At 52.1% G+C, this 14,055-nt stretch overlaps 1 protein-coding gene across 3 annotated transcripts in view; it reads right to left on the reverse strand.

The window, feature by feature from the left end:
• Positions 1-1,346: 1,346 nt before the first annotated feature.
• EPHB2 (EPH receptor B2) overlaps positions 1,347-14,055 on the reverse strand; it is a 184,457-nt gene continuing 171,748 nt past the window's right edge. For all 3 annotated transcript variants that reach the window (XM_060309824.2, XM_030875434.3, XM_060309817.2), the window contains exons 10-16: positions 7,926-8,048; positions 7,089-7,336; positions 5,908-6,123; positions 4,988-5,137; positions 3,739-3,932; positions 2,163-2,318; positions 1,347-1,600 (exon numbers count right to left, since the gene is read on the reverse strand). In XM_060309824.2, coding sequence (XP_060165807.1) covers positions 1,492-1,600; positions 2,163-2,318; positions 3,739-3,932; positions 4,988-5,137; positions 5,908-6,123; positions 7,089-7,336; positions 7,926-8,048 — 1,196 coding nt within the window. In that variant the 3' untranslated portion in view covers positions 1,347-1,491. The remainder of the gene's footprint in view (positions 1,601-2,162; positions 2,319-3,738; positions 3,933-4,987; positions 5,138-5,907; positions 6,124-7,088; positions 7,337-7,925; positions 8,049-14,055) is intronic.

Raw genomic sequence — 14,055 nt, forward strand, 5'->3', positions numbered from 1 at the left:
GAATGACCTGGGTCCTGGCCTGGTTTAGGCTCCCAGAGACAAAACTGGGTTCTGGCCACCCGAGGGCACTCAGGAACCTCGAAGGGGCCTGTTTGCCTGGGAAGTACTGGATAGACTGGGACAGAAGGAGATGGAGATGTGGGCAGAGGCTTCTGACCCTGCAGCCTCCTCCTCAATCTGTTGCTTTCAGAAACAGTCCTGGGGTGGGATGCTCCTCCACCTTGGCCCCCACCCTCCACCCAAATCTCACTCAGTCTCTGAATGGCCCAGATGGCCCTGTGGCAGTCGGCTTTGGTGAGGCCTGGCAGCAGGTGGGAACTCTATGCAGGGGGGAGGAGGGAAGGGTGTCAATGAAAACCATATAAAAAATCCAGAAATGTGCATATAAAATCTCGCCCTTGGTGTATTGCCTAAGTCAGGAAGCAGAAAGCACCTTCTTCCTGGAGAAGGATCAAGTCCTCAAAAGGTAGGAAATGTCAAAGTGTCACTTCATTGTCATAAAAAAAAAACCAACCAACAAACCCCAACCCCCCAAACCAAATCCACCCCTGACCAAAATACCCCCGAGTCCACAAATTGCTGTAAACAAACCCAGATGTAGGAGCAATCCTTCTCAGTGGCAGTCGTAGCTGATGGCAGTCATTGCAGCATCAGTCCTCCAGGTGTGGACCGGCAGGAGCGGGTGCCCAGCTGGGCCATGGCCGCCGAGCCGTGCGCATGACGTGGACGTGAGCTGCAGACCGGGGGGAGGGGGATGGTCAACCTCAGGAAGGCTGACCTTTCTGGCGTCCCCACGTTCTCCCTGACCCAGGAGGACAAAAGTCCCTTTTCAGCCCCGGGAGCTGAAACAAGGAGGAGAGACAAGTCTCTTTCATTGGAGTTTCTAGAATATTCTCCAGAGACAGAAAAATTCTTCTGTTTGCCCAGAGGCAGCGGGACTGGATTTTCCAAGAGCGGCTCCGGGGTTGGTTGCCCATCGCCTGCTCATCCGCCTGACGCATGGCTGTTGAGTGAGACCTGGAAGAGCAGCCCCGGGCACGGGAGAGAAGTGTGGCCCCTGTCTCTCCCCTTCACATTTGTGTTCCTGAAAGTGTTTCTTGGCTCCGGCCAGGTCACCTTCCCAGAGGGAGTTGGAGAGAAACTGCTTTTGATCTCCGATTGGACAAACTGCGTGAATCTCCCAAGCCCTTTTTCTCCTCCAAGAACAATGATCGCTTTCCTTATGAGAATCCTCTTTAAAAACTATTCCTTGTGTTTCCCGCCCCCTCCCGGGATCTATTTTCTTTTGTCCCCATTCCCTTTTTTCCATCATCTGAAGTTGCATGTGTTGTTCTTGGTGACGTCTCATGGCTGGAGCGCTGCTTGGTTCTTCCCGTTGCCCATGGCCTCCTGGCAGGTGGCTGACCCTGCGGTGGACGAAGAACCGGGGGCCAGCATGTGGGGCGGAGGGGGCGGGGCCTGGAGGAAGAGGTGAGCCGAGGCAGGTGAACGTCAAACCTCCACAGACTGGATCTGGTTCATCTGTGCCCGCATCACCTGGATACTGTTCAGGATTTTTTTCTGGTGACCAGCCAGGGTGACCCCAACCCGGAGAATGTCCCTTTGGGAGAGAAGCACATGTGTTAGGGAAATGTGGGGGTGGAGGGACTCTTTCCAGGTAGAGCTGCCTGGGCTTTTCCAGGGGTTTTCTGCTGGAGAGGGCAAGGGAGGGGGTGAAGGACCTGGGGGAATGGGTTGGCGTCTGGAGCTGGAGTGAGTGAATGTTGAGATGGGAGGAGCCCGTGATTAGGAATCAGGGTGCCTAGGTGCACGTGTCTCCTCTGCTTCGGGGGAGGAGAAGGGAACCTGCATTTACTAAGTACCCAGTCATTCACTTTATATCTCCTTTCATCTTCCTACCACTCCCCAGTTTACAGAAGAGAAAACTGGGGCTAAGAAGGGTTCTGTGATTTGCCCAAGGTCGCAGACAGTGGGTGGCAGGAGACCTGGGTGTTGATATGAATGTGAGTCCGTGTTGGCCGTCTTGCCCCTTGGTCCCCCATATCCCTGCTGGGACACTGTCTATTCCTCACTTTCCAGAGGCCCCCCCCCCCCCCCCCCGTGTAGCAGGATGGGTGGGGAGGGGGACTAATGGCAGTGGGTGGAAGCGGCTGGGCACTTACTCCATCATCATCTGCGACACGACATCGAAGGAGGTGAAGCCGGCATTGGCGAAGCTCTCCTTGTACTGCCCCATCTTGATGGCCTCCAGCCACTCGTCCACTGTGTTAAAGCTGGTGTAGTCGGGGATCGTGCGGTCCAGCAGCGGCAGGTTGATTCTGGGGGTGGGGTGGGCAATGGGGACGGTCAGGGCACATGCTGACCTGGGGGTGAAGGTAAGCACTACACTTGCAGGCTATGTGCATCCACGTGTGTGAACGCAGGTGAGTGTGTATGTGAGCATTTCTGTGTGAGAAGGCGAGAGTGAGTGTGTGCAGGACTCAAAGCTGGGGTTACCTGGAAAGTCTAGGGAAGCCTCTACAGGGACTGGGGAGAGGCTGGACCACAGTGGTGAGGCGGGACATGCTTCTCCATGCTGCTTCTTTTGAGGAGGAGGGATTTCAGCTGGACTAACTGTGCTGATAATTTGCTGTTTCCTCCCCTGATGCCATTCTGTCCTTCTCTACCATGGTTGTGCTACAGGAAGCTGATCTTGTGGACTGCCTCTCCAAAGTCCAGACAGAGCTGGTGGGGCTAGTGGGAATGACTTCCTGGCAGGCGAGGTGTGAAGTGACCCTCAGGCTAAAAGCTCAGAGTGATTTTTACCCGAAGAATCAGGAATGGCTGATGCAGGGTCATGGTGAGGAGGGATGGGCAGAGGCAAACACGAAAATCTCTTGGCCCTAAGAACTTGGCAGGTGAAGGACTTGGGCCCAGAGAGTCTCTGGCCACAGCCAGCCCTGGACCCCGAGGATATCTAGCCGGATGCCCCTCAGAAACCTTGTGTGATCAAGAGTCCTGAAGTGTAAGAGTGTGCAGGGCCAGGGCTGGCCTGTTGAAGCTGCCTGGGCAAGGCAGTTGTGGCTGCAGACCTGATGGAGGGCACCCGGGGACCAGTGGGAGAAGGAAAGCTCCGGGATCACTGGAGCTAGCGCACCTCCTGAGCCAGTCTCTCTGATATAAGGATGGCAACCCGAGTGTGGGGCGTGCGTGCACGTGTTTGTGTGGTGAGTATGTACTTCTGAACGTGTGTGCTCAGGGACCTGTGGATGTGTGTAGGTGTGAGAGCCTACCTGTGTGAGAATGGGTGTCTCCATGTGTGTGAGACTGTGTGTGAGCACAAGCATGAGCGTTTGTGCCCAGCTGTACGTTCACGTACACGTACGGGACTATATTTGTATGTGCACATGCATGTGTGTGTGTGAGCCTGGCCATGTCGAGGAGGTTGCAAATGCGAGTCAGAGGGTCCAGGTTTAAGTGTGGAGGAGGAAACTGAGTGAGGAGTAAATCTATTCACCAAGATTCTGACGATTTCTCTTAAAAGCTGTCCTCTCCGACCACGCTTTAAAAGATGCTTCCTCTACCAGACTGGGCTTCCTTCTCCTTCTCAGGATAGTCTGTGTCCTGCACTCTGCACCCCAGGGTAGTCATCTTTCCAACAAACACTAGCGCTGTCCTTCCCCATCCCAATTCAGCTTTACCAGAGGGGGTGGGGCCAGGGCAGAACTGGGAAAAGGGGCGGGACAGGTGGGGCGGTACCCGGAAGAGAGGGGCGCCATGGCTTTGAGGCTGTTAGGGTTGCGGATCATCTTGTCCAGCGTGTTGACGATCTGGCCGAACTTGGGCCGGTGGTTGCGGTCCTTCTGCCAGCAGTCCAGCATGAGCTGGTGCAGCGCGCTTGGGCAGTCCATGGGCGGTGGCAGCCGATAGTCCTGCTCTATGGCATTGATTACCTGGGGACAACACAGGGGCCGGGTGGGGCTGGCTGGGTGAGGTAAGAGCATCTGCCCTCTGGCCTGGCCTGTCTTGCCCCCAGTACATGGCACGACAGACTTGCTTGGTTGCCATGGCAACTACCTCCACTTCCTGGAGGCAGCCCCAGTATGTGCCTCACCTGGGTTCCCACCATCTGTGGCCTCGGTCTGGCCTGGCAGCTGGGTGTTCTGCTCCCCTCACTCACCCACCCAGCACCCTGAGATACCCTCTGCCTCAGGGTCCACTGGGCTGACCCTCCTGTGGGCAACCCCACCTGGCTCTTCTGTCAGGGAAAAGAGCCCAAACACCTCTCCAAACTCTCCTGCCCCCAGGGCCAAATTCATCTTCCCCAGCTTGACTGTGGGTACCTTCCCTGCTCAAGCATTCCCTGTTCTGGCGTTGCTGCAGATCAGAGTTCCTCGGATCGATTTTCAAACACCCCATCATTGAACCTCATCGACCTTTCGGATCAACTTTCCTCTCCATGCTCCCCGACATGACCCCTCATCATCCCACTTCTGGGCCTTTGCACAGGCTGTTCCTTCCACTGGAAGTGCTCGCGTCTCCAAGTCCCACTACTGTGTGAGTCCCACCTGTCTGTGAAGACTTCCTGGCTCATCTTGCCCACACTGCCCTTGCTCCAACACCTACAGGGCTGGACACCTGCCTCCTCCACTTTAGTACCTGATCACACGTAGCACCTGATAGCTACATCTGGTTCCCAGAACAACTGTCTTGTCTCCCATACGGGTGGTAAACACCTGAGGGGCAGATATGGTCTCATTCAGGGTTGGCCACAGGTGACAGCATTCTGAAGATTTGCTGGTTTGTGGACGGGTAGGCCTTTCCTACTCCTGAGTCCCCTGGAGAGTCCAGGGTCCCGTGCAGACGTTTGAATCAACCAACATCGGGCTGGGATCTCAGAGACCTTGTTCCCACCCCGCTGAGAGACACGCAAAAGGCCAGAAGTTCTGGATCTTCCCCTCCTGTCTGGCTGGCCAGAGAGGCTCTGCCCATCCCCTTGGAGACTTACGTCCTGGTTGGTCATGTCCCAGTAGGGTCGCTCCCCATAGGACATCACCTCCCACATGACGATACCATAGCTCCAGACGTCACTGGCCGAGGTGAACTTCCGGTACTGGATGGCTTCTGGGGCCGTCCAGCGGATGGGGATCTTCCCACCCTGGGGAACAGAATGAGGAGGGTTAACGGGTGGGAGGCTTACCCTCATGCCCTCCGCTCGCAAAGCTCCCCAGCCTGTGCCCTGTGCTGCACAACCACACGAAGTATCTTACTGTCCCCAGACCCACCTCGCTGCTCTGGGCCTCCAGGCGTTTGCACATGCCTTCCCCTCCGCATGGAGTGCCTTTTCCCACTCTGCCATCTGGTAACCTCCTTCTTGTCCTTGAGGTCCCTCTGCAAATCTTTCCCTAAGTCCCATCCGAACCACCTCTGAGGCTAGGGATTGTGTCTTATTCCTTTCTGTTTAAAACCCTTCAACAACCCCAACAGCTTTCGGGAGAGAGTCCTGAGCTGGGGCAGTCAAGAGTCTCCGCGATCTGGCCCTGCCGACTTCTCCGGCATGGGTGCCCACCGATCTCCCCGACAGCCTGTGTTTCAGTCACAGCTCCCCATGAGAATACGGCATCTGACAAACTTTTACTGGCCCCTGGCTTTCAGCTCAACTATCACTCCTTCTTGGCAAGCCTTCCTCTGCCTCCCAAGGCTGGTGTCTAACTCACAGCCCCGTCACTCTCTGGTGCTCTGCATATCTGTGTCCACCAGTCTGTGAGCTCCAAGAGGGCAGAAAACATGGTTTATGTCTCTACGTCTCCAGGGCCCAGCACAGCGCTCGGCATGAGCAAGTGTTGGTGAAAACGTATTGCGGGGAGAGACGGATATTCGTCCTCCTCCCTGGCCCTGTGACTCCACTGTTCCCTGCCTGCATCTTACCAGGGCGCTGGTGTAGGTGGGGTCTGAGGTATCGTCCTCCAGAAAGCGTGAGAGCCCAAAGTCAGACACCTTGCAGACCAGGTTGCTGTTGACGAGGATGTTGCGGGCAGCCAGGTCGCGGTGGACGTAGTTCATGTCTGCCAGGTACTTCATGCCGGCCGCGATGCCCCGCAGCATGCCCACCAGCTGGATGACTGTGAACTGCCCATCATTTTGCTTCGGGAGAAGTGGAGGAAACACAGAGTAAATGGAAGGGCATGAGTCAGATCTCTGGAGCATTCTCAGAATGGGAAACCGGAGCAGGACCCTGCTGCCCTGGCCTGGGCTCTCGGTGGGAAGGACTCAGATGCTCAGAGACCTCAGAGAAGCCAGTTTCAGGGTGGTGGAGAGAACATGGACTCTGGAGCTGGTTTGACTCTGGCTCTGCCCCTTGCTGGCTGTGCAACCTTGGACATGTGACCTAACTTCTCTGAGTCTCAGTTTCCTCATCTGCGTGTTAAATGGGGATAACTAACACCCACCTTCTAGGGCTGTCAAGAGTTCAACAAGAAGGTGCATGGAAGGTGCCTAGCACGTACTAGGTGCTTAATAAATATTTATTAAATAGCACCTAGTCTGATGGCATACTTCTGATTCCTAGTCAGTGCTCTTTGTCTAGCTGGTTGACTGTGATCTCTTGGGGGGCCTAGAAACTTTCCTCTGTTGGCCTTCTGCTCTGAACTCTCTCCCTGTACAGCTTTGGGAAAATCCAAATCTGGTAAAAACTCTGGTCTCAGGGTCAAGAAACCTTGCTCCAGTCCTGGCTCTCATCTCGACCCTCTGGGTGACACTGGGCAAACTCTACTTCTCTTAGAGCCTCAGTTTTCTCTTGTGCATAGTGAGAAGGCTGGCTAAGAGCTTGGAGGGAACAGATTTCAGGTTGTATGCCAACTCTGATCAACTCGCTGTGGTTTCCCGGATTGAGGAATTCCTGGATTGAGATGGACTCTGAGATTGCTTCTGGGTTTAGTGGGACAGAGTCTGAGATTTATTAGCAATGCCTGGCATGGGTAAAGGAATGGAAGGTGGCAGCAAGCAAGCCATTCTTGCCCTAGATCTTGCCAAGACCCTTTCAGCCTCTGACAGTATAAAGCTATGTCTACCACTCCTCTTCCTGCCCCACCATTCTTGGCTTCCCTTACCCGGAGGAAGGAGTCCAGGGAGCCATTCTCCATAAACTCGGTGATGATCATCACAGGTGTGCTCTTGGTGACAACACCCTCCAGGTGGATGACGTTGGGGTGGTCGAACTGGCCCATGATGGAGGCCTCGCTCAGGAAGTCCCGGCGCTGCTTCTCAGTATAGCCCGACTTGAGCGTCTTGATGGCTACAAAGATCTCTCTCTTGCCTGGAAGCTTCAGGTGGCCGCTGCATACCTCACCAAACTCCCCTGGGACAGACACACCAAAAGAGGCAGGATGTCACTTACCAGGTGGAAGTGCCCCCTCCCTCCCTGTTCCCTGTAACCTCTGCTCCTGGGACCTGCAGGAGCTTTTCCTCCTCAGTGGTCAGCTCATCCTCCCAGACACACAACCCCTTTATAGAATGCAAGGGCCCAGAAGAGTCTCAGCCACCTTTGGGAGTAAGAGGAAACCTTTCATGGCCGTCCTGTGATATTTGGCTGGGTGTGGGGTAAGGATGTAGGGGAACCTGGGGAGATGGAGCGAGGGACCTGGGATGAATGGTGGGAAGGACAAAGCACTAGACTAAGTCCAGAGACCTGGGTTCCAGACTTAGCTCAATCTCTGATGTGATGTGCAAGTTCCTTCCCAGTCCTGTTTCCTCATCTGGTGATGAAGTAGTTTTACTGGGCGAACTTTGAGGGCCCTTCCACCTTGGGTATTCTGAGCCTTCAGGCCTTGGAGGGTCCTCTGAGGCTCCTGCCCCACATCCTGCCCTCTATCCCTGGAGTACACACTGGGGTGGTCCCCTGACCCGTGGCTGAGGCCATGGTACCTGAGAGGGTACCAGTCACCTACCTGCTCCGATCACCTGCTCAATTTTGACACAGGAGATGTCAATTTCCTTGGCAAACTCCCGCACTGCCTCATTGGGGTCCTCGTAGGTGAAAGGGTCGATGTAGATCTTCATGCCTGGGGTCACTGGGACAGAAGACCAGGCTCAGTCATGTGCGCAGACACAAGATGTGGACAGATAGAAAAGTGAGAGCCAGTCCCTCGGTGGAGGGAAGTACACTCCCATGTGGCCCCTGTATGAATGGGGCAAGCCCCTGCCTTTCACTTGACCTCTCTGGGCCTCAGTGAGCAGATGGGCACTGAGCTGAGTAGAAGGGTGAGGGGAACAGAGAGGTCAGCAGGGATAGCAAATAGGTTCTAGTTTTTGTTCCAACTCTAATTGATTAATAATGGCTTCCTGGAGCAGCTAAAAGACTGTCAAGATTGATTAACAATGTCTGTTATGAGTGTGGGCATGGAAGGATAGATAGGCCTATCACTCTTGTGATAGACAATCAGGGGGTGCAAAGTAAAGGAAGAGGAAGTCAAGAAGGAAGAGAGAGAATTGGAACAAAAATATAGAAAGAGCAGGCAACAGACCATGTTCTTGGGCTTCTGCTAAGGAGATCTCCCTGCCTTTCAAGGCCTCATTCAAGCCTCCTCTCCCCTCAGGAGACTTCCCGGCTGCCTTAGCCCTCCCAGGCACTGGAATGGCTGCCTCACAAGGGTCTGAGTACCCATGGCTCCTGGGCCCACTTCCCAGGTACCCCGCTAGCCAAGTCTTAAACCTTTCTGGATCTCAAATTCCCTGGTGATCAGTGTGAGGCTGGCCATGGGGCATATGAAGTTGATTCCTGATCCGATGTGGATTTTTACTTTTTGATGCAGAAGGGAAGACTGTAACTTGGATGTTAAAGACCCAATTCTGACCCCAGCACTGAGTCAGCAAAATGCTTTGAAGGAAGGGAAAGATGATCTACCCCTCATTCCCCCTCCCAGATAACTAGTCTTCCACTTCCCAGACCATCTGGCCCTCACCCAGCCTGGGCCTCCCTCTGGCTCCCCAGCTCCCTGCCCACATTCTCCCACGGCTTCAGGAGTTGTGACTTTGGAGGCAGCAGCTCTGGGAGTTGGGAGGTGAAGTCCTGGGCCGTAGCAAGGCTTGGCTGGTTGGTGAGTGAGGCCACAGCCCTGCTCAGTTGCGTGATCTTGGACATGTTAGTTGACCACTCTCAGCCTCTAATTCAGACATTCCAATATTCCAAGAGCTGGAACCGCTAACACAGGGGTTGGCAAAATGGCCCAATGCCCATTTTGTAATAAAGTATCATAAATAAAGTTTTATTGGAACACAGCCACACACATTCCTTTGCCTGTGGCTGCTTTCACGCTACAGTGGCTGAGTTGAGCCGTTACAACAGAGACCATAAGGCCTGCAGAGCCTAAAATATTTACTGTCTGACCCTTTACAGAAAAGCTTGCCAACCGCTGCTCTAATACATTATTCTCATTTTGGATTATTTGTGTGGGTGTCTGTCTAGCCCTTTAGGTCAGGGTTTTCTTAATTTGGGTCTGTGAACCACTTGGCAGTCCCAGGATGGGTTTGGTGGAGCTGCTGAAATGGAATGCATTTATTATTATTGTCTCTTTGAATTAGAAAAGTAATTTATGCTCCTTATAAATAGTTTAAAATTTACGTAAATATATATTGTTGAAAGTAAAAGTTCTCCAAAAATCTATCCCTGAGTATAGATTTTTTTTCTGGATTTTTCTGTCTTATGATTTTATATACACACATATGCATATTTGTGTTTCTCTGGCCATAGGATCCAAAACTTTTAGCAAACTCAGAGGAGTCTGAGACCCTAAAGAAGTTAAGAACCACCATCTTAGGCTGTGGGAGCCTGGGAAGAGGGGGATGGGTGCATGTTTTTTTCTCATTCCTTTCTCCCTGGCATACTGCATAACGCTCTGCACATAACAGACACTGAATGTCAGACGACAGAATCCAGATGATAGAGATAGAAGAAGAATAATACCAGCTTCCACTTTCTTAGCTGTTTGTCTGTGCCCGACACTGTGCCAGGCTCTTTACATGCATAATCTCATCTTCTGCACCCATCAACTCTTGGAGGAAGGGATCATTATTCTCATTTCACATGTGAGAAAACTGCAGCTCAGAGAGGCCAAGTAATCTGCCCGAGGCCACACAGCTAGCAAATGGCACAGCCAGGATTTGAACCCAGGTCTGTCAGAATTGAGCTGAGGGCCGGGGCTCTTAATCACCATGCTCACTGCCTCTGGAGGAAATCCACCCAGATCTGGTCCATGCGTCCTCCTCCTGGAGTACTCAGCTGTGACTCCTTCCCCAAGTCAGCCCTCCTCAGAGAGGGTGCATCAGCTCCCCGGAGATGCTCTCTTTTTTGCCCAGACTCGGTGTCTGGCCTGTGGTTCTTGGCGACTGACTTTCAGTCTCCCTCCCAATAGAACTGGGAGAAGCCCTTCCTGCCGGGCCAGCTGGGGAGGAAGGACAGGAATGGGTCAGCTCAGGGAGCTAAGGAGAAGCACGGCAGGAGCTCAAAGCCTAGTTGGGCGCTGCCAACCAATCAGATGCCGTCCCAAGCCTTGGTCAGGAGTGCTAGTCAGGAGGGCTCTCTATCCCTTACAGGACAGAGGTGCATGCCTTCACCTGGCATTCCAAGTGCTCCGTGAGGGGCTCCACTTACAGCTCCCTTGTTCCTCTATATGCCAGCACAAGGAATTATTTGCCCAGAGGTCCCAGACACACCTCATAATTGCTTGCCTCCATGCTTTTGCTCATGTGGTTCTCTCAACCTGGAACACCCTCTTCCTCCTTTGTGTCCAGATCAAATGCCACCTCCCTTGTGAAGCCTGCCTGGATCCCTTCAGTGGAGGCCAATGCCTTCTCCTCAGGCTCCTGCTGCCCTGTCTCCACACCCACTCCCCCGGATGTCTGTATGGCTTTTCTACCTTGTATCAGGGCTCCCAGATTCACAGGCCCACAGCCTCCTGCCACCCCTTTCTGGAACACTCTCCTGCCTGCGCGAGTGCTTGCTTTACCCTCCCTCCCCCAGAGGGACAGAAGCCACGTCTATCTCGTTCTCGCTAAATCCCAGGGCCTGGCACATAGAGGGTGCTGGAAGAATAACAGCATTACTCATTGGTAATGCTGGTTTTCTCTCTCCACCTGTTTGGGGTCATGAGTGCCTGATGAAAGCTATGAATCTGCTTGTTGGCAAAGTATTCACGTGTATGTGCACATGCCCACAGTCAGCATATAATTCTGGAATGTTCACATGCCCTGGAAGCTCTAGGAGTCTGTGAACCCCAAGTTGTGAGCTCTTGCTCTAGAATGTTTCCTCTGGAGTATATGTGAAGGTGGTATAAAGTAGGTGCTTAATAAACGCTTTTGAATGCACGGCTCTGAGCACAGCCATCCCTGCTTTGGTGACCCTTTGGTTTCGCCTCACCAAAATTAATAACACTATTGGCTCACAGTTTAGCATGGATTTACCACACACGAGACCCTTTTCTAGGTACTTTATAGGCATCAACCCAATTAATCCTCCCTAACAATCTTCCCAGGTAAATAGTATTATTAAGCTGAGCTCTATGGAACTGTCAATATTTGACTGCTTCTGACCTGCAGAAATGGCAATTTCATTTGGTCCAACATAATATTATCCTTCCCATTTTTGATGAAGAAACTGTGGTATAAGAAATGTTAAATGACCTGTCCAAGGGGACATGGACACAGCTAATAAATGACAGAAGTGTTGTTTGAATCCAGGCTGCAAAATCTACACTTACAACTGCCAGGCTACCAGTTTATTCTGGGTGCTTCCCCAGCCTGTGTCTTGGGATAGAATGTGAGCTCCTTGTGGCCAGAGCCTTGCACAAGGCCTGGCTCCCGGGAGGGGCATCTGTTGAACTGAAGTTGAATGAGGACCCCTGCAGGCAAGAGTCTTCAGAAAATATTGGACTCTTGGATGATTTACGACTGTCAGGGTCACCAACTGCCATCCTGAACCCACATGGGAAATTCAGGATGAGGGAAGGAGGATCCAGGCATCCAGAGACCTGGATTTGAATTCTGGATCTGCCAGTAATAATGGTCACAAATAAGCTGCTTTATGGGTTTGAATTCAAGATCAACCACTGTATTGACCTGGCTGTGTGAACTTTGGCAAGTTACTTAACCTCTCTGTGCCTCACTTCTTTCATCTACAAAATGGAGATAATAAATAAACAAATCCCCTACCTTGTAAGGGGGCTGCAAAGATTAAATGAGAATCTTTTTAAAGGGCTTTGTACAGTATTTGGCAAATAGAAAGCACTGAATAATTGTTAACTGTTATCATGAAGAGTTGGCTATTGTTAAATATTATTATTACAAAGCGCTTTAATATCCATTTAATCCTCATAACTCTGTGAAAGTATCATTCCTACTGCTTCGCATATAAAGATGCCAAGGCTCAGAGAGGTTTGATGGCTTCCCCAAGGTCACCTAGCTGGCCAGTAGCAGAGTATGGCTGAGAAACCAGGTGAGTCCCCCTGGCTCCACATCCAGGCACCATAGCCCTCGGTACTCATTCAGCACCTGCTGAACGATGGAAAACATGAGCCCGTGAGGGTGACTTGGAGCCATCACACACATACCCGGGCCTCAGCTTCCTCCTCTGTCCCAGCCACAGAGGGTGGCTGGTGGATATGCGATCACAGGGCTGGCAGGGCTTTGAGAAAAAAAACAAAAAACAAAATCCTGCTCAGATGCAGGGCGTAGGAGCTTGAGCTTGAGAATGTGTTGATCTGTGAACAACACGTTCTATTCTGGGGTCTATTTTGAAAACAAATCCCTGCTGTCACCTGTTTCCTTGTTACTGACTCACCCTCTAAATAGTGATGCTCCCAAATGGTTCCAGGTGACGGAGCATGTGAGCCTGTCTTATTCTAGCTCAGAAGGGTGTAGGTAGCACAGCGTGGCTAAGTGTGTGTGCTCTGGAGCCAGACACCCTGGGTTTGTACCCTGGTTTTTGCCTTGCACAGCTGTGGGACCTCTCTGTGTCCTGGTTTCCTCATACTCAAAGTGGGAAATTATCAGGATTAAATGAATACACACACGTTAAGCATTAAAAGAGTTCTTGGCACAAAGAACACAATACGTTTAAGCTACATCTACGATCATGATTTTATTACTTGGGGAGTAGGATGGGGTGATGGAATTTATGAATTTTATTTTATTTTATTATTATTATTTTTTTTTGGCGGTATGCGGGCCTCTCACTGTTGTGGCCTCTCCCGTTGCGGAGCACAGGCTCCGGACGCGCAGGCTCAGCGGCCATGGCTCAAGGGCCCAGCCGCTCCGCGGCATGTGGAATCTTCCCGTACCGGGGCACGAACCCGTGTCCCCTGCATCGGCAGGCGGACTCCCAACCACTGCGCCACCAGGGAAGCCCTTGAATTTTATTTTTAACACACAGGTGGCTTTTTATTTCTGTGTAGTTAAATTTGTCCACCTTTGTCTTATGGTCCTTCCATTGCTTTTGTGCTTAGAAGGTGCTTCTCCATCCACATATCAGTTAAATAGTTACCTAAATTGTCTTCTGGAAATGTTAATGGTTTAATTATTTTTACATTTATGTCTAAAATGATTTTTAAGCCCAGGAACTTTTACTTCAAGTTAAGTCTTACCCAGAGGCTTAATATCTAGAACTCCTTGGCTTTGCTCTTTCTTGCATACCCTGTATCCAATCCTGCAGCAAATCTGGTGGCTCTGCTTTCAAAGTGTGTCAGAATCCACCCCCTTCCCACCACCTCCCCCGTTGCCACCCTGGTCCAGCCACCATCATATCTTCCCTGGATTATCCCAGCAGCCACCTCACGGCCCCTGTTCTGTCCTTGCCTGGCACAGCCCAGCCCCTTCAGTCCTTTCTCCACATGGCAGCCAGAGAAATCCTGTGAAAACTGTAACTCAGAGCACATCAGTCTTTTGCTCAGACCCTTCCAGAGGCTTCTCATTTCACTCAGAATGAAAACCAAGGTCCTTCAACGGTTGATAAGAATCTACATGTCATGGCCCCTCATACCTCCTGCTCCTGCCCCCTCACTCTGCTCCAGTCACACTAGCTTCCCG

Source organism: Globicephala melas, chromosome 1 (assembly GCF_963455315.2).
Source record: "Globicephala melas chromosome 1, mGloMel1.2, whole genome shotgun sequence".
NCBI classification, from domain to species: Eukaryota; Metazoa; Chordata; class Mammalia; order Artiodactyla; family Delphinidae; genus Globicephala; species Globicephala melas.